The following is a 25770-nucleotide window of genomic DNA, read 5'->3' as shown; positions in this document are numbered from 1 at the left end:
TACCTCAATTTTACTTATTTACATGTTGGTAAAAATCAGTTTTGCATGCAGAAGGAGCCATGACTCAGGCCCCATCACAGGCTCCCCCTCACTGCTTTGTCTTGTCTTCCTCACCTCATCCTTCTACTCTGCCTGACAGCATTGCTGCCTGAGGGCAGGTCCTTCCAAGAGGCGTGACCATTGTCTCTAGAGACAATGAGTATTGGCCCAGGAGAGTCCAGCTGGGACAAGGGATGGAGGACTGGGGACATGGAAAGTAAGGCCCCTTTGTCAGATGAATCCAGACGGTGGTTAGTTCACTACTGGTGTAGGCAAGGAAGGAGTGAAAGATCAGAAGCAGGTGGGAGCCAAGCAGTGTTCAGCAGCCTGGAGCACTGTTTCCTTTTGAGCCTCAGTTTCCCTAAGGGCAGGGTAGTCCATAGAGCTTGAGCATCTCTGAGGTCCTTCCCACATGAACAGTTCTTTAGGTCCTAATTCTTCATGTTGAATATAAAATCCCAATTCACCATAATCACTGTAGATTTAGCTTCCTGTGTCAGATTTGAAAAGAGTATTTTTAAAGCATCTACAGATCCAGACTTACCCACCTCTACACACACACACACACACACACACACACACACCCCTTATGGTCTTAAGCTAGATTCGCACAATATCATCCCCTCTGTGGACAAAGAAAAAGGAACTAAAGTTAGAGACAGAAAAAAAATGTCTAAAATCTACTCAAAGCAAAATTGACTTGAACACCTTGGCCAAGCCTGTGCCATCAGGAAAGAGATTCATCGTGTGACTCACATCTGTTTATTTCAAATGGCAATTCTGTGTCAAAGCGTGAAAGTGAATGTTTGCCCACAGGAGAATTTACTGTGGCTCCTCTCCATGTACACGCAGTGCGACATGAACTATGTCAGTTTTAAATACACAAAGGCTAGAGAATGGCCTGGCAAGCAGGTCCTTTTTTCCTGCTCCCTGCCTGGCAGACCCAGCGATGAGTAATGTCGCCCTGCACCTTGCTGCTCCAGCTGTTGATTCTGTGTAGAAATGCATTGTCCTTGATCCCTGGGAAGCAGCAAGAGCCAAGGGATCTAATTTATGGCCTTAGTGATTTTTCTATCTGGCCCCATCTGAGCTGTGTCCTCCTCTAGGCACCTTGGAGCCTCTCTGTCACACCCAGCTGTTGGCTAGCTAGTCTTCTCTTCTCAAAACTGGTGACTCCCAAGCAGTCTTGGCTGCAGTCTGAGCTGTGGGCCAGAGAGAAGGTGACAGAGATTGCATCTTAACCTGAATTGAATAACTTGTTTTAAACCTTCATTTTAATCATTTATTCAAGAACTCTTTGCATAAACATAATATGTATGTACAAACACACACACACACACACAGGAGAAGGGTTTCTCACTGTGTAGCCCTGGCTGGCCTTGAACTCACATATTAAAAACATGTACCATCACATCCATCCCATGAATATAGAGCTTACACTGTGGAAGTTTAGCGACATTCTGCCTTGATCCGCGTGATAAATTCACTTATAACTTAACTTTTGTTTTAGACCTCCTACAAGGTATAGACTCCTGAGCAGGTAGAACTGCAGCAAGGATGAAGGCCAGTGACCTGGGGAGCAGGGACAGTGACACTTTATCATCATCTCCACTGATAGTTAGGCCCAGAAAATTTCACTCTGATCATTTTTGTAAAACAGCCATTGAGAAGCTCCATCGTACACTTGCAGTGGTACAAAGCACCGGGTTAAAGGCTATGGGAGGCAAGTGTATCCTTACAGAAAGCCTTATAATCGTAATGGGTTGGCGATGGACTGTCCCCTCGGCACATGGCGCAGCACTAAAGCCAGGACCAATTCTCCCTGGCACAGGTGGAAGGCACAGCTCCTGAAGGAAGCATCATTTTCTGAGAAGCCTTGGGATCCTCCTGTTTTTGTCCTGAACTGTGCAGACAATTCAAAGCCCTATTGCAGGAAGGACGTCAAGGCAGTGGGTACCTAGCTGGGATTCGATGGGATGTTCTAATTCTCAGGTTTCTGCCTTTCCCTGATAGGCAGCCTCCTAAGCAAACTGTTAGGCCAAGCTGTATCTGGGGCCTGGAGCACTGTTTCCTTCTGAGCCTCAGTTTCCCTAAGGGCAGGGTAGTCCATAGAGCTTGAGCATCTCTGAGGTCCTTCCCACATGAACAGTTCTTTAGGTCCTAATTCTTCATGTTGAATATAAAATCCCAATTCACCATAATCACTGTAGATTTAGCTGGGGCAGTAGCTTCCTGTGTAGATTGAAAAGAGTATCTTTAAAGCATCTACAGATCCTTACATTTGGGTTAAAATTTAAAAAGAACAGCGTTTAACATTGACGACTGGAATATGGCTCAAGTCACATGAAATGAAGCTGCTATTCTTTCAAAATTCCAACCATACCATGTAATTTCAGGCCTTTTTTTTCCTACCTAAAAGAAAATAACACAAGCTTGAAAAGCAGTAAATATGTAAAGAGAAAATTTGTCAACTGATATTGGAAGATGTGACCTGGGTCACACATAAATCTCTCCGACAGGAGCTGCAGGGCAAGTCATCATTTCAGAGGGGAATGAAGGCCTGGCTGGTGTCTTCCCTCAGCTCCGCAGTGAATCCACTCTGGTTTGCTGATTACGCCTCTGAATATGATGTGAAAGACCTGCTAGCAGGGTCTGTTTTGCCATTGTGTGCAGAGAGGGGAGCAAAACTAGAAACTCCTGAAATTGTTTTTTAGCACCAGCACCATTAACAAGTAGTCCAGGCCTCACAAAGGAGCCTTGGAATTAACTATTGCTTCCCCAGAATCACTTTGCCAAGCCCTGAGCCATTCATGGGCTTTCTAATTGCCACCTGTATGGTCCTTGCGAAGAAAAATGCTGTAAATGTTAATGCAGTCACCAAAACCTGGCTGGGACTTGTGGCTGCCTCCTAACAAGTCATTCATCCTTTTTAAACATGTGAGAATCTGTCTTCCATCAGAAGGAGGCCGACCTCTCCTGTTAGTGGAACAACTGACAAAAGAAGAAGAGAAGAACATGCCCAGAAGAGGAAGGTGGTTCATCTCATTCCTGTATCAGAACACCACTAATTCCAGAGCAAGATGAGCCAAGTGTTCGTCTGGAGCATTTATGCTCTGCCTGCTGTCCCAGAGTCCTAGTTAACCACAACAACAACTGAACACAAGCAAAATGTGCACGCAGGAGCATGGGCTCAGGCAAGCTGGTTATAAAGAGTGTCAGAGGTGTTGTCGGGAGCCGGCTGTACATCAACACGAACGTGACTGTGTACCTCTGAACTCTGCTCTCATGCTAGGCCATTGGAAAGGCAGACCCAGAATAAAGATAGGTGTCCATGAAGCTGGCATTTTACACAGAGTCAGTGCCTCTTTTAATGCGCTATAAAAACAAGGGGCTTTGGTTTTACATGAACTGTGCACAAAAGCAGAGGCAGTGGCAGGAGGTTGACATGGTTCAGCTCTGTTTTATAGTCACTGTGCCCAGACAGTAATATGATCTTGAAAAAGGTAAACAACAAAGAGTTTAGCAGTGAAGAATATGCCTAATATAAATACAGCCGAGTGCGTGGCAGCTCAGAACTTGAAAAATATGACTGCGGCATTAAATTTTTCTGGTGGAATTAACAGAGGAACAGAACATAGCCTTTAAGGCAATATATCTGAGACAAGGGAAGGAGATAATACATCTAACTCCATGGTCTGTGCGGCACTCCTATAAAGAACAGCAGAGTAGCTTTATTTAATTGAGAAAATGAATCAATTATGATGATGTTGCATCATCACATCAGACCCTTGTGAAATGGAAGACATAAGTCACGGCATTGTGTAACAATGTTCAGAAGTAATTGAGTACCATACGCATTTTGAATCAATTTCAGGTTCTGGCTCTGCTACCTTAATACAAAATGCATGAAGTTGACATCCTGTAGTATGTTGCTATCAAGACTGTAATAAAACCCTAGCATGACATCTCTAAGATCCCAGGCAAACCTGGGTCATTATATCATAAGAAATGAAAAATTAAAAAAAAAAAAAGACACCAGTGGTCATTCCTCTCTTTCTTGTAGCAAACTGTAATATAGTGCAGTTTTTAATTAGGTTTATTTATTTGTGTATATATATGGGTGCACATGTGCCACAGTGAGCATGTGAAGGTCAGAGGGAAAATTGTTGCAGTGGTTTTCTCCTTCCACTGTGAGGGTCCCAAGGATCGAACTCAGGTCATCCAGGGCCCTTCCTGGCAAGCGCCTTTAGCAATTGGCTCGCCTCATTGGCCCGCCAAGTGTAGTGCAAGCTTAAGTTGTCTTTAATCTGCAGGACGGGGCAAGATAAAGCAAGGTAGAGAGCTTCTGTAAGATCCGGGCCATGAGGAAATCTTCCCTCTCTGTCTGTCTGGTCCACACAGACACTACCATGAAGGCAGTGCTGTGAACCACCTTAACCTCCTTTCAAGGCATTTTCTAGAATTTTTGCCACATTTTCCTCAGAGAATCTTGTAATCTCCTGACTCTTGGAAATCTGTGAGAAAACATATTCTTTGGTGTCAAACATGGATTTCTACTGCTTTGACTATTATAGATAGCTCAGCCACAAAGTGGCTGTATCTTTTTAGTTCTGGCACAGGTCTGCATGTGCTTAATGAAGAGTCAACACAGAAGGAGAAGGGACCTGGCTCCCGGAGAGTTCTAAATCTCTCCTCGGTCTCAGGAGTGAGCAGCTCAGCCTCCTTTCATAGCCTTGCCTGGAGTCCTCCTGACTTGAGGAACCAGATGGGCAGTTCCTGGGGGTAACGTCAGGCAGACAATGGAGGTGAAGCCTGAGCACCAAGCTGCTTGGAACTACTTCCCAGTGTGGTGACTGAAATATGAGCAGAAAGTGTGGCCAGTTGGGATAGAGCATGGGAAATACCTTCTAAAACACCTGCCATCCCAGCAGAAGGTGAACAGAAGGATAGCGAGTTCTAGGCTAGCCCAGGCTCCATAGCCAGACGAGGGAGAGGGCAGGAAGGACTGCTGAGCAGTCGCACTGATGCCAAAGGAAGCAATACACCTCGCACCCACCCTTGAAAGCCCAATCCACAAACCATCCACATGAATCTTCCATTCCACGCCAGTGAAGAGTATGAAATCCTCTTGTTCTGGGAGTTTTTATTTATTTATATGTTTATTTATTTACTTATTTATTTTTTTAAGGAGTCCCATGATCACAGGTAGGTATTCTACAGGTGAAGGAACACTGGAAAGACTTGGCTCCATCAAACCTGAGCCTGACCCTATCTTCCAGGAGGTCCAGGTTCCCCGTCATAGAATGGAGAGTATGGTACCTGTACAGCTTAGGGGTTGTGCTGGTCTAATGAGCCTGTATAGGAAAGAACTTCTCGTGTCATAGGAGCTGAAGAGCAGATTCAGCTGGGTAAAGTGCTTGCTGAAGCAGGCCCCTGAGTTCAGAACCCTAGCATCCATGTAAGAACCACGTGCTGCGGCACACCCTGGGATCTGAAATCTTCAACTGCCCCTCAGGATCTTGCTGACCAACCAGCCTAAGTGACGTGGGAAGTTCCAGGTTCAATGAGAGACCCTGTCTCAAAGAATAAGATGCAGTGCAAGAGAGGAAGACACCCAGTATCAGCCTCTGACATCCACAACACATGAACAACACACAGAGAGAGACAGAGAGAGGAGAGAGACAGAGGCAGAAACAGAGAACCACTAAAAACACATAAAAAGTCCAAAAATACAGCTCAGTGATAGAACATCTCATGATAACCCAGCCCATCTGCTGCCCCCAGTTTGATTCCTAGCACAACAGGAAAACATAGGATATTGCCCTTTCCCATCTAACCAGTTGGTTGCAGGTCACAAATCCCAGAAAAATAACTAACCTGTCCTGGTAGTATTTAGTTCCTAAAAACTTTCTCCGTACAAAATGCAGGCCCTAGGACTCGGTTCCCATTGGGTATGTGCACACTAACTGTAGGCATCATGGGGGTTGGGGGGAACACACTGATGTGTTAAATGTTTTGACTAGTAAGTTGAAGTTGATTGATCTTGTCACATTTGGCTAACTGTCTGTGTTCGATGTGAGCAGCCTGCCCACAGAACGCTGAGTTGGAACAGGCACCCTAGCTAAAACTTCATTCGTTTAATTTTTCCCAGAGAGCCTTGCTGCTCAAGAAGCAGTCCAAAAGAACTTTGAAAAGGGTAGAGTTTTACCCCACTCCTTAGTTCCAGGCAAACACTTCAACCACATAATTAAAGTTTTCTTCACAAAATAGGGGATTGTGAGCAGACACTGGCAGGAATCCAAAATTCTAATTTCTGACTATGATTTAATTTCAATTTTAAATAAATCGGTTTTTAATTTAAAAAGAGTGAGCTTCATAACATTAGCAATGATTGCAACATTAAGCCCAGTGTTCACAATCTAGCAATATAAAACATTATTTATATCTGCATCGTAAACAGCCCTTTGAAATGGATTATGGTTTTCTCCCTATTCTAATACAACCTGGAGGGTACTAAAAAGTGTTGTGTGAAATTAACATTCTGCTGACTTTCGCCTATAAATGAGAAGCGAGCTATTAACATTTGTGTATTTTCATTATGTAAATTGTGTTAACACATGCCCACAAATTGCCACCAGCAATGCAATAATTTTCTCTCAGTGATCATAATGTGTCCAAGTGAGTCATTTTGATTATGACATGCTAATTACATATTGCCTTTTTTCAGATTCAGAAAAACCAGGGATCTTTAATGGTAAGCTTTATGAGTTCAGAAAAAAAATTCACTTTTCTTTTTCCTGATGGCTGCTCCCTCTGCATGCTTGAATGCCTTGTTTTAAACTTAGCAAATTGCATTTTGAAGAAAATGCAAACCTTTAACTGCCTGTATTAGATTAGGTACCATTAGAAATAATAGGACGTCCTGAGCATCCATGTTTTTATAAGAGTTTGCTGTTGTTGATTAATCTTGCTATATTTTATTGCATTAATGATTTTTTTCTTTCCACTCCACTGTAAAGATATTGCACACAGGCTAATACTTTTCCCTCTCTTCTTCCCCATTGCAGCCTCTCCAGCTTCTGCAGTGCATTGTTGATGAGGTGAGGCATCGTCTTATGTGCTTTCCACTCCTAAAGTCATCCCTAATGGTGTGGAAAGCTTATATTTTGTTTCCTAATGAAGCACAATGCCCAACATCCTCGAAGCAAGTTGTGTGGCATGCTCTGAGCTGTGTTACACGAGCCGGCCTTGTCCTGAATCCTGCTCTCCCCATCAAAGCCGAGAAGCGCTGTGATGACACTGTCCCACAGGCTGGTCCTCAGGGATGTCAGAGGCCCTGCAGACAAAACAGAATAATATTAATTGATCGTCTTCCTGGCCAGATGGGGATGGAGCTGGAAATTAAAGCGGTATCACTTCTTCCATAAGAGACACTGAAAAAAGCATTCTATGGAGAAGGGTCAGAGTTGGGTGAATAGTAACATAGTGGATAAAAATCTGCCTTTCTGGTTTTCTCCATCAAAGCGAATCACAGTTTAAAATGGGGGAGGGGCTTGCTCAGAGCTCTGGTCAAGAGTTTCGCTTTAATTACCTCTGAGACATTTTCTGGAGCCTGCCCCCTCTAGTATTCCGTTAAGGAGCCTCTCTCTTCCTAAGTTCCCTTGCTTTGAGCATCCTTTCCCTGAACCTCCTTCATCCCTCTGCCTCTGGGAAGTTTATCTGCTTCACTCAGCTCACTGATTCTTCCCACTCTGACTTTCAGCTCTTCTTGATTATTAGCAGTCTTACAGTGCACAAGGCTCTCAACTGAGACACATAACTTTTTTTTTAAAAAAACCTCAGCCTCCTAGTGAAGTTTAGCTTTTAAAACTTTAATTTTATAATGTTTAGAACATTAGTAAATAGAGAAGAGAGGCAGTAAGTGGTCCAGATAGGAAAGTTTAAAAGGAAAAAACAAACAAGCCGTAATTTCATAGCTATTCTTCTCAATTAAACATCTGCATAACCAGTTATGAGATTTGGGAGAAAAAATAAAGATCCTCCTAGGAGAAGAATAAGCACAGGCATACCCAGCAGCAGCAGGGGCGGGCTCTCGGCTCCTCCGTGTCTGCATCCGCCCACCCGTCCACATATCCCCTGCAAGCCGTAAGCCATGCTGCTGAGAAATGAAGGCATCATCCTGAAACAAATGGAGACCCCATCATCTCAAACATCAGATGGGCCTCCTGCACCCTAATAGCTCATCAATATCTCTGTCATCCTGGTTTCCAAAAGCATCCTGTCCCCATCAGAATCTTTCTAATTAAGTCATTTTCCTAAGATTCCCCTCCAGTTTTGCTTGGGGAAGTGCCCAGAGAAACTTGACGTAGCCAGTCAAATGCACAGCCTGTGCCATTTCCTGGGCTCCTCCACTCTTGGTGTGCCTGGCTCCTGGGCATCAAAGCATTCAGGTACATGTCTTTCCTACCAGTGATCCATGTATCGCCAGGGAACTAAATAGATGTTTCCATTCCTTACTTCAGACACAATGGTTATTATACATATAAATTATTTTACTTGTTTAGTTTACTTGAAAATATTATAAAGTCATACTGAAGGACAATAGTATTGGACTTAAATGGCATGCTCTTCTTAGACAAAAGAAAAATAGAATATAGTATCCCTGCTTACTGGTAAAATCCCCTTTACTTGAAAATATTATAAAGTCATACTGAAGGACAATAGTATTGGACTTAAATGGCATGCTCTTCTTAGACAAAAGAAAAATAGAATATAGTATCCCTGCTTACTGGTAAAATCCCCTCTTTCTAGGAACTTGGAGGTTGACAGTGTCTCCACTAAAACCAAGTTGGCCTTGAAACTGAGATGACACCCTACACCAGCTTTAGTTAGAGCAGGGCTCTCAAATCTCACCAAGGATGGTTGTTAGGAAAGGAGCAGCCAGATGAACTGCCTTAGGCAAGGTACATCACTGTGCCAGAGAAAGCATGGGTCAGGGTTTGTGTGCACTGTGCCTGACCCTGTGTGTGTCACTGGTCACTGTTCCCCACATAGCACTCCAAAGACTAATTGCATCAGAATAGCTAAGGCTCATTAAAATGCAGAACCCAAACACATGCACAGCCCCAGCACCCCAGCTGAGAGGGGATGACTGAGTTTGAGACTAGCCTGAGCTACTATTATGGTGAAACCCAGTCTCAAATTAAGCAAACAAAAAATGCAGAGTCCTGAGCCCCAGTCATTGGGTTGGGCTTCTCAGTGGTGATGCGTCAAACGCACTTGCCTCCTGGGCGCTGTGAACTGGTGTTCAGTATAGACAGCTTCTGTTCATTTTGATCCCATGAGGTTGTAAACTCTCTTCCAGCTTCACTTCACTTGCTTCTGACTCTTGGGGCTTCTGTGAGTAAATATAGCCAGTCAGGAAGAGTCACGTCAGAAAGTACCACCAGGGCTGGAGAGATGGTTCAGTGACTAAAATAATGCACTAGCTTTGCATGGGACTCAAGTTCAATTCCCAGATCCCACACTGATGGCTCACGACTCCCTATAACTTCAGCTTCCAGGGAACTTATGCCTCTAACCTGAGCAGGAATTAGCATTCATGTGCACATGCCCTTGCATAGACACACAAGCAAACATATAGTTCTTTAAAAGTACAACCTGCTAAGTGGGCCTAATTCAGGCACATTTACAGTCTTGTACAACATAACAGTAGTGAATCCTAATGTGGCATATTAGGTGACTGGCTTCAGCTTGACCTTGACCATAGCATAGCAGAGAGTGGACAGTGATTAATCAACACCCAGGTGTTCAGAAGCCAATTAGCCCCGAAGTGGCCAGAGGTGAGTGTTAGAAATAGCCTGAGAGAGCTGGGTATGGTGGCGCATGCCTTTAATCCCAGCTCTTTGGAGGCTGAGGCAGGTGGATTTCTGAGTTCGAGGCCAGCCTGGTCTACAAAGAGAAACCCTGTCTCAAAAAAAAAAAAAAAAAAAAAGAAAGAAAGAAAGAAAGAGCCTGAGAATCAAGGATGAAGTATGAGGCAGAGCCAGAGTTGGGCACAAAATGTCCAAGCAGAAGACACCAAGACTAAACAGGAGCATAAGAGTCACAAAGATGAGACTTGGCCACAGACCAGCAACTGGAAAGGTAGACAAGGCAACCATCAGAAATATGGACAATCCAGTCTGCTTTGGCTAGCTTGGAGCCAACTAGCTGAGGGTATAAGTCTCTGGAGAACTTTGATTTTAAGATTTATTTATTTTATGTATGTGAGTACATTGTTACTGTTGCTGTCCCTGTCACTATTTTCAGACACAGCAGCAGAGGGCATCAGATCCCATTACAGGTGCTTGTGAGCCACATGTGGTTGCTGGGATTGAACCCTGAACCTCTGGAGAGCATTCAGTGCTCTTAACCGCTGAGCCATCTCTCCAGCCCCCTCAAGAAAACTTCTTAATACCCAGGCCCTGACTCCCTCCATCATTGTAAACAATGTCTATTTACCTGTACCTGGTTCCCTAAGTACTTAATACCCCTCAGGAGTACAACAGCTCTTTTGTCTATATAACAGAAATGTTATTACTACCTCTGCTATCTATGAGAAATGTGTATTTTAAAAGAAATGTGTTATTCTTGTCAGCCTTCTGGCAGTGTAGCAAATGACCTTTACCATTTTCTCTGAGATTCTGGTCTGCGTTTAGGATGTGTTGCTCAACTGAAATTAGATATATCAATGTCCTCTAGGGCTATCAAAGTACAGGAGCTGACTTTGTGCTGTCACTGAATGTGACTGTGTCTGGCCTTGACACTCAGTGGTATTCTTGAAGTCATAGCACCAATCCCCTCCTTAATCGGTGTTCCTCATGTGCTCTCTGGAGATTGTCTCTCTTCTCATGGTTCCTTGTTCTTGTCAGGGGCCATCCATCTACTATCCAAACAGGTCTACCATCTGCCTTTGGTCATGCCACTCCTAATGGTGACCCTAGCAAAATTAAAATGGATCAAGTTAAGTTAGATCCCTAGGTAGTACTTGTAAGATCCAACAGCCTTGACTGAAGAGGGGACAGCAGCTCAGGTCCCTCTAATGCAGTGGAGTGCATGGGCCTGTATTCATTTAGCTCATAGTTAACAAGTGCCAGCTGTGCACTAGCCTCAGTTGAAAACATTCAGGACAGCCTCAACCCCAGAAGGAATGGGCTTCCGGGCAAGCCTGCAGCTCAAGTCAGTGAGCCAGGGAGGAAGAACCCTGGGGAGTTCCAACCCCCACACTGTAACAGTGGAGGCTCCACAACCTCCAGTTCATGGGTTCCCAGGGTGACTGGTGGCAAAGGGCCGGCCAGATAGGGATTGTCACAGTGGAGATAAAACAGTAATGTCTGTGTCACCAGATCCCACCATCTCTCAAGCCAGCTAGTGGAACTGCCAGTGGGTGGAGGCTGAGAACTAGGAAGTCTGAAGGGAACTCTCTCTGGGAGTCTGTTGACCCTTTATGGTCCACAGCCTTGGGAAAGAGTGTGCACAGAGCAAATAAGCAAAGCTTTGTGTAGGATGACTGCTACAGAGCCCCGGCTGGCATGGGTAAGGAGGCACTGCATTTAAACTCAGTCTGAAAGGATAAATGGAGGTGCCTAGATTAAAACAGGAGAAAACATAAATGTAGGGCATAAAGACCTAAAACTATCTTATAAATCATTTTTGAGATCACAGATGTATTCCAGAATGTTCATGTTGTCTAAAATATGACAAACAGAAAAATAGGTTTTTACTCTAAGCACATACATACATTTCAGGTATATTATTACTAAAAATAAATTCTTGCATAACATCTGTAGATGCTCAAAAGAACCATTAACAAATTCCTGATTTATACTTCTGTTTATTCATTTTACATATAAAAAGTGAATTTGTTGAAGTGACATTTTATACCTGCTCAGAATTAGTGACTGTGTGTTGGTGTCTTAGAACTATGAGTTTTGTAAATGAGCAAAATTCCATCCTACCTCACAGCCTGGGACTGTTTGGAAGGATGGAAGTGTGGAAAACAGAGGCCTGGGTTAGATGCTAAGTGATCCTGAGAAGACTCAGTCTTCTCTCCACTCACATGGAGAGGAGACTGCTCTGGTCTTGGCATAGGACCTCCCTCTGTCTTCTCTAATACGGCTCCCTAAGGAAGGCCACCGTGGGAACACTAACAGTCTAGAAGCCAGACCCTGACCAAGAGCCAAAGAGCCCATGGCTAGAAAGCAGAATTAATCACAGAAGAGAACCTGGGAAATGAACAAATATGTGAATATATATGTTCAGTGGGATAGTGAGCAAACCAAAGTGGGCACTGGAAAACTCGGCCAGGACAGCTGCAAAAGAAGGATCTCAAATGAGCAGCCTGAGGTTCCATCCTAAGAAAGCAGAGAATGAACAGACTGAAGCCAAGCAAGTAGGAAGGGAAAATGAAGTCTCGAAACACACACACACATGCGAAAAGAAAGACCAACAAAATTAGTGGCTGACTGGGAGGGCGCTCCCTTCTTCCCTTACCGCTGCATGTGAGTCTCCTAAAGCTGCGTGCTCGGTCTTCAGTCAAGGGTGTACGAGCCCTGCGTTCCCCACTAGCACTTCTAGTTTGGAAGGCTTGGGCAGGAACCACACAGTAGGCTTGCCTGGACCACACAGGGAGAGCCTGCCTCAAAAATAAATGACTGAGCGAATGAGTAGAGTAGAGTAGAATAGAATCTCTGAAAAAACATATGCCACCAGACTAAAATCACTTGTATGAAATACACAAATTCCTGGAAGCACAAATTGCAGTGCAAAGTATTTTAAGTAAATAAAACCTGCCATAAAAGCCAGCTCAGCATCGTTGCTTTAACAGTGAATCTAACCAAGTGTTTAAAGAATTAACATCACCTCTCCGTCTTAGATGCTTCATAAATAGGGTTGAGGGAAGCACTGATCTCACTATTCCTATGAAGCCAGGATTACTGATACCTGAGCCCACAGAACTGGCAGGAAAGAAAACTAGGGCTAGCAAGGTGGCCTGGTGGGTGAAGGTGCTTACTTCCAAGGCTGACCAAGCAGTTTGATCCTTGGGACCCAGATATTGAAAAGACCAGTGACTCTCTCAAGTTGCCCTCTGACTTCCATGTATGTGCTGTGGCACATTTGTATCCACACATATACACAAATAAATAAAAATATGACCCTTCATGAAAACACCAGCAGGGCCGGGCGTGGTGGCGCACTCCTTTAATCCCAGCACTCGGGAGGCAGAGGCAGGCGGATTTCTGAGTTCGAGGCCAGCCTGGTCTACAAAGTGAGTGCCAGGACAGCCAGGGCTACACAGAGAAACCCTGTCTCGAAAAAAAAAAAAAAGAAAACACCAGGAGGACTTTACATCTTGAATTCAGCAAGAGTTATAGGGATTCAAATATTAGTCCTGTTTAATTTTGATGCCAACTTAACAACATAGGTAGATCCTGTCAGAAAAATAAATAAGTAAATAAATACATGCATACATATATACATACATGCATGCATGCATACATACATACATACATACCTCAGTTGGAAACTGACTCATCAGATGACCTGTAGACATGCATGTCTGTGAAACATTTGCTGACTGAAGTAGGAGGGCGCCTCTGGGTGGCACCATTCCTAGGGTGCTACTGGGCATGAAGTGTGGCTGAATGTAAGCCTGGAACATGCATGTAAGCAGCATCCCTCCAGAGTTTCTGCTTGAAACTTCTGCCTTCAGTTCCTGCCTTGACTCCCCTCAATAATGTCTGAAAAACATACCATGAAATAAACCCTTTCCTCCCCAAGTTACTTTTGTTCAGTGTTTATCACAGCAGTAAAAACTAAATAAAAATTGGTCAATATCATAAGTAAGTGAGGTTTATCCCAGGACTGCAAGGCTGGTCTGAACATGAAAATCAATCAGTACTGCATACCATTTTCATTCAGTAAGGGACAAAAACACCAGGAAATCTCACGCCCTTTCCCAATAAACCTTCAGTAAACCTAGATTAGGAAGTCATTTCCGGAAAAGCTAACACATTCTCATGGTAAAAGACCATCCATTCCCCTGCCCTTAAAATCAAGAAAAGACAGAATACATCTCCAATTCAGCACTTAACTAGCATGTCCATGTAGAAGGAATTCCAGATCAGAGAGAAGGAGGTAAAACTAGGTTTACATATGCTGTGATATTATATGAGCAAAGCACTAGAAATGACATTCCAACTGTAGGCCACATATAATCTGCAATCTCCGTACACAGAGGCAGTAATACAAAGCAGTTTGTGTTGTAGTTTCAGGAGAAAAAAAAAGAAATTTAAAAACAGAAACTATAAAATATTAAAAGAAACTAAAGCCATAAATAAAGGAAAATATATTCTATGTAGTAAAAACTCTATTTTAGGAAGGTGATATTGAGCTGTTGGGATGGCACAGCAGGTTGACACATTTGTCACCAAGCCTGGCCACCTGAGTTTGGTCCCTGAGACCCCCATGATAGAAGGAGAAAATGGACCTCCACACACAAGTTATCCTCTGACTTCCACACCCAAACCATGGCAAGAGCACACATACACACATGCACTAAATCAGCATATTAACTGATTATCTTTTAAAAAAAGACAAGGTGATAATATCCAAGTTGATCTACAGAGTCAATGTAATTCCTGCCAAAATGTTACTACTGGGTTATTTTTATGCATAAAGGAATAAGCTAATTCCAAATTTGCTATGCAAATGCAAGGACGTAAGGGTAGGCAAAACTTGAGGCTGGAGAGAGAGGTCTGCAGTTAAGAGCACTTGCTGCTCTTGCAGAGGACCAGAGTTCAGTTCCCAGCACCCACACAATCATATATAATCCCAGCTTGAGACACAGTGCTCTCTCTGGCCTGCATGGCAGTGTCCTACCCACAGACGTGTGCCACCACTGCCCAGCCGGCTGTGAATGCTTTTAAAAGTATGATTTTTTTGGTTGTGAGCCTAGTCTTTAACAGCTGAGCCATCTCTTTTTAGCCGGGCGTGGTGGCGCATGCCTTTAATCCCAGCACTCAGGAGGCAGAGGCAGGTGGATTTCTGAGTTCGAGGCCAGCCTGGTCTACAGAGTGAGTTCCAGGACAGCCAGGGCTACACAGAGAAACCCTGTCTCGAAAAAAAAAAAAAAAAAAAAAAAAAAAAAAAAGCATTTACAAATGAGATTGTATCTTCCTGTTGGTTAATTCATTCTCATGGAATAGAGATTAGCTCAGTGATGGAGTGTGTCAAGCATGAGGGCTGAGTTTGGTCCTCAGCACCACCACACACACCACACACCCCAGACCCCCTGAAAAAAAAAAACCTTTAAAAAACATACTTGTTTAAATCCCTCTTTAATGTTACTCAGGAACCCACCTGAGCACACAGGACCATGCAGCTCCTCTGATCTGATCACTTAGCCTCTGCTCTGCTCCCCATAGTCTCTAAGCGCAGGAACCCCTTGGGCTATATTTTTGTTGTTGCTGTGGTAGTGGTGGTGGTGGTGGTGGTTTTAAATCTTGACTATTGGTGCTGGAGAGATGGTTAAGAGCTAACTGCTCTTGTGGAGGACCCAGCTCAATTCCTAACACCCACATCCAATGGCTTAAAACTCCCTTTCCAGGAGATCCAGGGTATGTGCATACATAGTGCATATAAATTAAAATAATAAATACTTTATTTTACTTAAAAAATTGTTGACTATTATCCCCTAAAGCATCATTTTTTACCTCTGTTAAACCGAGTCCAAGGTCATCCTCCACTGCATAGAGATTTCAAGGTCATCTATCTCATGGTGTTTGAGTTACATGGAATTTTATCTCAAGAGAAAGAGGGGGTTAGGGGAAGATTCAGTTTCGTTTGCCATCTGCAGATCTTTAAGAAATACTGTAGTTTGTGACTAGGATGTAGCTCAGGGTAAAGCCAAAAGATTTGGCCACTCAGTTTCTACTATCTTTGAGGCAGAAGAGAGAGGAAAGGGAAGAACCAGGCAAGATCCAGTCTCTGCAGAACGAAGCATTCCTAGACAGGCTCACTAAGCTTCTTGGCTACACAGGCAACATTTTTGGCTATGTGTGGCCCACCCTCCCTGACAAACGGGAAGCTATCTGATGGAGTTTATCTCTGGTATTGCAGTGGGTTAATGGTGGCAGCCTCGGAAACTGGGAAAGCCAGTGCTCCTGGATGCACACAGTGGTCCTGTCCTCCAGCCGTGTATTAACTAGGCCTGTGTCTTATGGTGATGGGAATATATATCATGGGAAACCTGAAACCCAATATTCCTTTTATGTGAGGCAGTCTTTGGAGACCTAATACCTCCTTTGAAACGTCCAGTGTGTTTAAATTAATGCAGTTTGGCTGGTTTGAAGATTGCAAATAGGTTAAGGCTAGATTCCATTAGTAATTACATTCTTCTATTGACAATAACTGTTTCTTTAGAAATGACATTAACATTCTACAAAAACACAGCAGTAATCCAAAAGTTAATGTGCTGTTCACTTATAATTATATTTAATTCATATTTATGAGTTCATGGGAGGGAGGAATAAGAAAGAAATGAGTTTTAAAATGTTACAGGAGAACAATGTAAGAGAATTTTTTTTCCTCTCTCTGATAGTCTGAAAGATGTTCAAAGTCACTTGATGGAAGAAAAATAATTTTTAAAACACAGTTATATAAGATCGTGTCTTACTAACTATGTTAAAAATCTGTGGTTTTTTCAATTTTTTTCAGCACTGGGCAAATTCAATTGAGAGATTTTCTCCATATTTTTCTTTTTCTATCGCTGTGATTTTGATTTCATGGATATTTGGGAGGGAGGGTCTGCCTCTTTAGACCCGACAGGATGCATAAGCTTTGTGTGGTTTCTTTGAATTGTCCACGAAACCTGATGTATTATTAATGAATTAATTTCGTGGTGGCAGAGGCCTGTGAATAGCATCGTGTGAATGGGCAGTTGCCCGATGGGGCCAGTTTTGGCTGCTGCCATTTAACATGTGTTGCGCTATTGTGAAGTCTTACCCAGCCGTAGGACAGTGCTCATTTAATCCGCCATGATGGGACCTTCACACCCTGAACCCACGCTGGTTGCCAGGGTCAGTTGCTGTAATGGTCCTGCCTGCTGTTAGTTTTCCCTAAACCAGGGGAGATGATCGTATGAGAGGCGAAATGTCCTCAATAGAGACCACAGACTGGTCGGCTTGGGTGATGGCCCCCATTCCAGAATGAGGCTGCCGTCTTCCTTCCTCCTGGAAATGGAAGCGTCTGGGCCCCCGAGATCCCTGATGTTCTGAGGTCCAGAGTAGCAGATGGCATTATGATTTTCCAAATCCTGGTGAACATTCTAACTGAACTTACTCATTTCACAGTGTGTAGTTTTGTTTTGTTTTGTTTCATATCCTCTCCCTCTTCCCCCGCCTTTGTTCCTCTCATAGTAACTAATTTTGAACCGATGCAGTGTCTCCTTCAGCCAGCTTTAAATTCCCTCCCTGTTAATTATTCTATGGAACCAAGTGTGGCACAGTTTTACATACAATCCTAAGCTTGCTATTGTAGCTGATGGGCCTTTGGGTTCAGCCTAAAATGTAAGCAGACTCCGCCCAAGCTCCTTCACCATAAGTCACCAGGTGCTGCTGTCCCCATATCCATAGCTCACAATGCAGGTGGCAAATGGCAGTAATTACTCTAACAGTCGGGTGAGCATTCAGGGGGACACACGGTGTGGCGACGCCGACTCTGGTTTTGCCGCGAATTCTGAGTCTGACTTGATGGTGTTCTGGCTTGTTGAGTTTTCAGGACACAGACCTGCCAGGTTCTTGCAGTTGAGCAGTGTATGTGTGGATCAGGTATCTTTGTGCAAAGAGGGGTTAGACCTCCATTTCGGAACCGTGAGGGCTATTTTTCTCTCCTGTTTTTGCTTACTCTAGCTTCTGAGACAGCTTCCATCTGAGACAGCTTTTAATCAGCTCTTCTGCAGCGAGAACCTGGTGAAATAAATGCCAGTTCCGAGTATTTGCATGATAATGTGGGTCCTGGCTCCAACATGTGTAGCTGGACTTTTCATGAGGAAAAAGGAGCCTGACCTTAGCAGTGTATGGAATTCAAAGACTATATGGGAACAAGGGGAACCACAGGTAGGAGTCGCTGAATAATTACCTCTAGAGCAGCCTGAGCGGGAGGCTTCCCACGAGGGCGAGCCCATTTAATGGTCCCTAAAACTCAATCTTGTGCATGTCAGTGGTCACGCTTGATTATCCGCAGCAGTGTTTTTATGAAATGCATCGGGACGCTGCAGAGAGTAAGGACAGTAGTGGGCTGTACTTTGTAAATGAAACCCCATTGCGATGTGGCCAAGTATGCTGTTGCGGGTGTGCCTAAGCTGCAGGAAAGGAAGCTTTGTGACTGTGTGCAGGGGGTTCACGCAGGTACCTCTAAATAATGCTGCTCCCTGTAGTTTAAGAGTAGCAAGAACCCAAAATTAAAAGAGAAAAGGATGCTTGTTGGCTTTGGGAAAGGTGCTACCTCAGATACAGTTGAGAAGACAAACTCACTTTCCACTTCTGTTTTCAAAGAATTTCTAAAACACCCGATCTTTGCCATGTCTAGAAAGTCTTTATGTAAATCTTGTAATGATAGCAAAATAAGTATAGTAACTGAGTTGGGTTCATCGTGACATTGATGGCAAACATCTTTCTCTTTTTTCACCATAATATTGAGGAACTTCTAAAATGTATGTAACTGAAAAGATATCTGTGATGTCAGTTTCAATTACCTAGAGACAGATTCCTTTGGTCCTATTCATTTGTACGGTGTGGGTTTTTATAAACCATCTGGTGGTGGTGTTCTCTTGGCTAACAGCTGGTTCCCTTGACTGAAGGGTTTATGAGCAGGGTGGGTGTTTCCATAGTGAGAATTCAAGCCTTTAGCCCCTGGTTCCAGGTCCATCTGAGACAAGTTAAATGAACTGCTACTGTCAGGCCAGACCAGCAGACAGAACTTCACACCAAAATGCCCACACGTGTAATTTGTCACATCTGGCAACCCCAGATATGGAGTGACCCCGGGTAGAAATTGACTCATCCTTCACTACCTCCACTCAGGCCCAGTGTAGAGTGGGGTGGGTGGAGGAGGGCTCAGGGCTCCAGCTGAGCCACGAGAGGCCATCCTCTCTGCTGATATCTTCACAGCCTTGGTAATGCAGAGCCTCGCTCCCGCACCAGTGCTGGCCTCAGAACACTCCCTGGATTGGGCAAGTTCATCTCAGCATGGAATAAAGAGCGCACTTTGGGTCATGAAGTGGCAATGCTCTTAAATAAGCTCTGTGTCTGGCGGTCTCTGCTGAAGCATGGCTCATGTCTGTAACAGAGCAGCTAACCAGCTAACCACTTGTACCTCTGTCCCTACCTTTCTCCTCTCTCCTGGCAGTCATAACCAAAGACGTGTACAGATCCAAACCTGAAGGACTGTTAAAATACTAAAACTTACTAATTTCCCATTATCCTCCATAACACTGTCTTCTTTTTTATGTGTGTGTATTTATGTAAGGTACACATGTATGTGGGTACACATACCTACATAAGCACAGAGGCCACAAGACGTCACTGGATGTCCTGCTCTGTCATTCCTTACCTTATTCCCTTGTGACATGGTCATTCAATGAACACAGAGGGAAACTGGTGGCCAGCAAATCCCACTGATCCTCTGCCCCCCCCACCACCACCACACACACACACACACACACACACACACAGGGCTGTGAGTACAGCACATGTGATCACATACTACTTTTTGTTTGGGTTCTTGGGATTTGAACTCAGGATATTACATTGCATAGCAAGCCCTCTTACCTGTTGAGCCTACCCACCCAAGACCTCAATACCTACTGCACAGGAAGTTTTTGGTTTATAGACTAGCATATATGTGTATAACAAAAAGTGGGGAGAAGTCTAATTTTCTCTTTTGCTGTTGGATTTTTATTTATTAAAGACAGAGTCCTATATTCCAGGTTGATCTTAAACCTCCTAAGTGGCCAAGAATGGCCTTGAGCTTCTGCCCCTCCCTCCCAAGTGCTGGGTTGCAGGCTTGCACCACCACACCCAGTTTTCCACCATGCTGTGGATAATAGCCCCGGGCTCGCTGCACACTAGGCAAATACTGTACAAGCTGGGTTCCATCCCTGGCCCTGGATTTTCATTTCTAGACCAACTAGGTTTCCTCTCCTGGAGAACACAGACTTGGCCTGTGAATCTGCCAGTTGTCTCACAGAGATGGCCACCATAGGGAATGAACAGTGAGGCTCAAAAACCAATTTGGGATTTGACAGCCTCTTCTGCCTGACCTGACGACTCTGAAATTACAAATCACCCTTGACCCCAGCACCACGAGTAGAAATGGAGTGATCTAAGATTGCTGTGATAATTAGTATGAACCACAGGACCTAAGACCAGATATGTTTGGGCCAAGCCACAGGAACATCAGATTTGAATTAAAAGACTTACCATGAAAATATAGAATGTGATTCGGTGTTGGCTTCATGTGATTCTTTAATGTTAACTACTTACTGGCTTGGTACTATAGCATCAATGTATCTTAAAATGGGCTATTTTAAAACTTAGAAAGCAGGCCAAACGTGATAGCACATACCTTTAGTTCAAGTCTAGCCTAGTCTACATAGTGAGTTCCAGGAGAGCCAGGGCTCTGAAGAGAGACCCTGTCTCAAAAAATAAAGTAAAATAAAATAACAGCTTCGAGAGCGTCCTCTTTTGCGCATGTGTGTGAGGAAGGAGGGGACAGGCACATATGTGTACACATGTGTACACACATGACCAGATGCATGTGCTGAACTCAGAGGTCGGTCTGGTCAGGAGTCCTCTGTCACTCTACCTTCTTCCTTTAAGGCAGGGTCTCTCATTCTTTAGCCCGGCTGACAGCAGCCAGCCCTAATGATCACCCTGTGTCTATTCCCCTTGGTGTTTGGTTATAGGTATTTGCAGAAACACACCTGTGGGTGCAGGGCTCTGAACTTGAGTCTTGATCCTTGTGTACCACTGAACCATCTCTCCAGCCCCTCCCCCATTAGAAGATTTTACTGCATTTTAACATTGATCATAGGACTCACAAAGTCAATAGCCCAAGATTGTTTAGTTACCCCTCTGTCTCCCATATGTCAGTAAACTACAATCCTTGTTTGGAGGGATACCTGGTTTTGTACAAATAGAAATGGTCATGGTGTTAATGCCGCATGTGCTCCTGCAGTGAGCGGAGAGGACAGGTGAAGAGCAAAGGCTCACGGCTGCCATTCCCTGATACCCTGTCAGTCATCCCACAGAGCCAGCCTCACCGTCTTTGATGTGGTAGGTGCTCACTTGAGAAAACTATCATGTGACTGAGAAATACGTAATTTTCCATTTGGATGTACTCTGAATTAACCACCACATTGTTGTAAAAGTCCATTGTTGTCTTTACTTCTGAGTGAACATAAAGCTGAAGTCCTCAGAAATATGTCTTAAAGATGCCTCAACCTTGCCAGTTGTGACAACGCCAGGGTCTAAGAATTTCAGCTTCCTGCGAGTTTTTTTTAAAATAGTTTTTTCTTTTTGAGAGTTCTCACCTAATATGGTTTTAGATTCTCATGCAGTTGGAGAGAATAAAGATCCCTACTTCCCACTTAAAACTCCCATAAGTCAAACACAGTAAAGCAACCAGGACTCCAACATGAGCACACACAGATGTGGGCCCTGACCTTATTCAGACACGTGATTATTTGTGGGGACAGGAGGTAAAAATTAATGTACAGGTCCTTTCAAAGATTTATTTTTACTTTTTAAATTGTATGCATGTGTGTGCATGTCTGCATGTAGGTGGATGCATATGAGTGCAGTGCCCATGGAGGACAGAAGAGGGCATCAGATCCCCTGGAGTTGGGGTTGCAGGCAGTTGTGAGCGTGCAGTGCTGGGAACCAAACCTCTGGAAAAGCATTCCGATTCCAGCCATATGGTGATCCTTAAAGCCAAGAAACATGGTTTTCAAACCGGATATTCTTTTACAAAAGTGACCCCCTCTTCGGTTGCCTCAAAAGCCTTTTCTTATTTGTGCTTTCTGTATATGGAATATCTGCCCTTCCTGCCCTTGTAGTCGGTCACAAGTTTGCTCATTGGAAGACTTAACTGTGTGATCTGGCAGCAACTGTAGTTCTTCCACCTCAGTTAGTATGCAGGTACACACGATCACACACACATACACGATTTTCTGCTGCTTGCCTTTGTTTTAATGCCTGAGTACCTTGCTGACAAGTGCTAATAACAAAATACCCAGAGAGAGAGTCCAGTTGAAGTTAGCACACATTAAACATTCCAGACTTGTCCCTTTGCTCAGAGATTGTGCATAATTAATAATTAAACAGTTTGGGTTGTAATGGGTTGACCTCTCTGAACTGTTCATTACTCACAAGGCAAAGGCGTCATTCAAACTTTGTTCCCAGTGTCCTTCGCTGTTCTGGTGTGCGGCCTGCCCGTGTTTGGTTGTTCAGCAGAAGGGCTGACCAGATAGTTATGAAGCCTCTGAGATTGGCAGACATACACACACACACACACACACACACACACACACACATGCCACCCCTGTATGCTGAGAACTGCTTACTGAAATGCCTCGTGGTGGCTGCTGTCAGTCATTTAGCAGTTACCTGCTCGGTGGCAGGATCCAGTTTGTGGTCCTTAGCAGGATTCTAAAGTTGTTTTGGGATTCAATCTCAGGTTAAATGTTTTGGCTTAGGTTGTGCCCGCTCCTGCAGTCCAGACCTTCCTGCTTAGATGTTTACAAGAAAGCCCTCGGGGTAACATCCAGAACCCAGGGCCTAAAGGCTTCTATGACCCATTCTTCCCCGCTCCCCACCAAGACAGGGTTTCTCTGTGTAGCCTTGGCTGTCCTGGAACTCACTTTGTAGACCAGGCTGGCCTTGAACTCAGAAATCCACCTGTCTCTGCCTCCCGAGTGCTGGGACTAAAGGCGTGCTCCACCACTACCCATTCTTCCCAGTTTCCACCAGAACTTGAGACATTTAGAGTACCGGCTTCCTCAGTCAACATGTCTGTTTCCAAATGCATGTCTTCTTCTTGCCCGAGCCCTGTTCCCAGAGGACATTTGGATGTAGCAACATGTGCTTTACTGGAGTCTCTGACTCCTCACCCCACCCCTCAGTGGGTCTCAGTCCCCAGTCCCCGTCAGTCCCACGATGCTGAGATGCTTCCCCTTCCGGTGGACCCTCAGGAAGCCAGAGCCTAATTTTTAGTATGTGTCCTTGCTCCTTCCCTAAACTTTGAACAAAATAACAAGATAGACCTGTTCTTAGAGGCCTTTCTCATCCTGAGCTATACAAACTACTACTACTGCCTATTACTACTACTTCTTATTCTTATTCTTATTATTCTTATTATTCATGCTCTTGAAAGCATCTCTTCAGCAGTATGACTGTTGGCAGACTGTTAGCACGCTGCTCTCTTGTATGTTAACAGCTGCTTCTGTGGAACACGAAGTCTCCAGGGTCAGCCTTGCCTGTTTTCTCCACCACCCTCTAGCCAGCCCTCTGATTCTCAGAATAGGTCTCCTTGAAGCATGCAAGAGATGTGGGTTTTAAAATGAAAAAGAAATATCTGATGGCGTGCACTTGAGATTAGATTGTCCCCCACACATCTCTGATGAGTGATTTCTTCTAGCCCCCACTGAGATGAGAATCTGCTCTCTGCGGCTCTCCAAAGTCAACATGGGCTGCTGTTGTCAGAAGTAAAATAAATTATTCACGTCTACCACCCGGTGTTCCATAGTTTTATAATATGAGACATGTAACAGGCCATAATATTAGGTCTTAAATAAAATTAAATATCCACATAAGATGCTACATGTCTCATTTTCCTTCTGCTGTGTTAAAGTGACCCCTTCCTCAGGCTGCCAGGTCTCTGAGTCATAAGTGACTTTTTCTTGACATCCCACCTTGCAGCAAAGGCTACATTAGCATCATGCTTTATACAAGATCTTTGTAGAAATCCAGTCCAGAAGTTTAACCGTCTTGGTAAATATTCAGCCACATTAAGATATCAAGCTTTATTTTCCTCAATACTGAGTTGGAAAGCAACTACTGGGTAGAATGTGGCTCTGCACGCCTTTAATCCCGGCACTCATGACGCAGAGGCAGGAAGATCTCTTTGAGTTCAGGGCCAGCCAGGCCTCCAGAGAAAAAGACCTTGTAAGTCAGTTAAGCAATGGCCACTCAGACAGTTGGCCCTACAAGCACATCTAAGAAAGAAAAGGCCCATGCAGAGACGGTGCTTCTTCACAGATGAGAATTTGTAAAGTTTGCATCCTCAGCTTTTACCTGCCTTCTCACTCACAGCTGTTGAAGATGCAAAACTGTCATTTCTGAGTTTTCTTTTTTCTTTTTCTTTTTTTAATTTTTTGGGGCCAGTATATCACTATGTAGTCCTGACTGTTTAGGAAATTACTATGTAGACCAGGTTGTCCTCGAACTCGGGAGAACCATCTTGCCTTCTACACACTGGGACTGAAAGTTTGTGCCACCATGCCCAGCTAAAATGTCAGTTCTTGACCCAGGAAAGAGAGAGAGAGAGAGAGAGAGAGAGAGAGAGAGAGAGAGAAGATGATAGGTGGCTTTCCTCAGAACAGACCAGGTCTTAAATTGATACCAAGCTTTATTTTTGCTTTTCAAACCAATGGGGCTTCTGTGGCCATGTTACAGAGGTGTTGCTGAGGTCTGGTCTTGTTACTGTGGGTCTTGCGCCCTTTGAGTAACTGCTTCACCCTGCTCTGGGCGTTGCCTGTGAGTGGTGCTCTGAAGCTGAGGAGGTTTTATTTCTCACCCCTGTCCTTTGTTTTCTGTCCTCCTGGAAGGTTTCCTCTACTGGTGACAATTTCAAATTTGGAACGGCGGCCGCCGCCGTCCCCTCCCCTTTTGCTATCATTGGATGAATAAATTCAGTGCACACATGCAAAAGCCAAGATGGACCGTGCTCACCTTCTCACGCACACTTTTTTTTTTCTTTTTTTTTTTTTTTTGGCGGCCTTGGCCCCCTCAGTTCCTTTTGATTTAATTGTATTTTCCAGCAGTTTCCAAAGTGTTTGAATTGGAAACAAAGCCTTAATAAGAGTTCTAGTTAATTTTCTGTCTTGTAATTACCGATCTCATTTTTCTGATAATTGGCCACAGCAATTATATGTATATTTACTAATCACATAGGAGGCTGTGCGGTTGTGTCTATCTGCCACCATTGATAATGACACTCGGAGTGCAGAGGTGCCTTATCTTCTTCTGCTTTCCACTACATCAAAGCTATTTCCTCTCGTTCTCCATAATGAATACATGCATGCATTTGACACAGTTGTGTGCTAGAGAAATTGTTTGGCTCCCACCAAATGCTGCATACTCTGAGTTCCTAGCCTGCAGCGCTGGAAGGTTGTATGTAATGATATATTGCTCATCCAAATGGCCAAAGCACTCCAAAGCGCAGTGAGATTAAAATAAGTCATTCCTTTGTTAATTTAAATAGGTGCATGTATCATACTTTGCAGGGCACTTTGTGTAGGGGTGTCAGGGAGGGAAAGAGGCGCCGAAAGGTATTTTTAATAGCAAATGAGAATGGATGAGAACAGAGTCATTTGCAGCTGCCTACTTTATGTGACTCTCTTGTTCCAAC

The 25770-nt window shown here is 44.0% G+C and overlaps 1 protein-coding gene across 3 annotated transcripts in view; it reads left to right on the top strand.

Moving 5' to 3' along the window:
- Positions 1 to 25770, top strand: part of Map2k5 (mitogen-activated protein kinase kinase 5) — a 219138-nt gene that overhangs the window by 158222 nt on the left and 35146 nt on the right. For 2 of the 3 annotated variants that reach the window (XM_029481666.1, XM_021172645.1), the window contains 2 exons: positions 6767 to 6793; positions 7107 to 7139. In XM_029481666.1, coding sequence (XP_029337526.1) covers positions 6767 to 6793; positions 7107 to 7139 — 60 coding nt within the window. The remainder of the gene's footprint in view (positions 1 to 6766; positions 6794 to 7106; positions 7140 to 25770) is intronic. The other variant, XM_029481665.1, reaches the window with a different exon arrangement.

Source organism: Mus caroli, chromosome 9 (genome assembly GCF_900094665.2).
Source record: "Mus caroli chromosome 9, CAROLI_EIJ_v1.1, whole genome shotgun sequence".
NCBI classification, from domain to species: Eukaryota; Metazoa; Chordata; class Mammalia; order Rodentia; family Muridae; genus Mus; species Mus caroli.
This window is presented reverse-complemented; position numbering and strand designations above follow the sequence as displayed.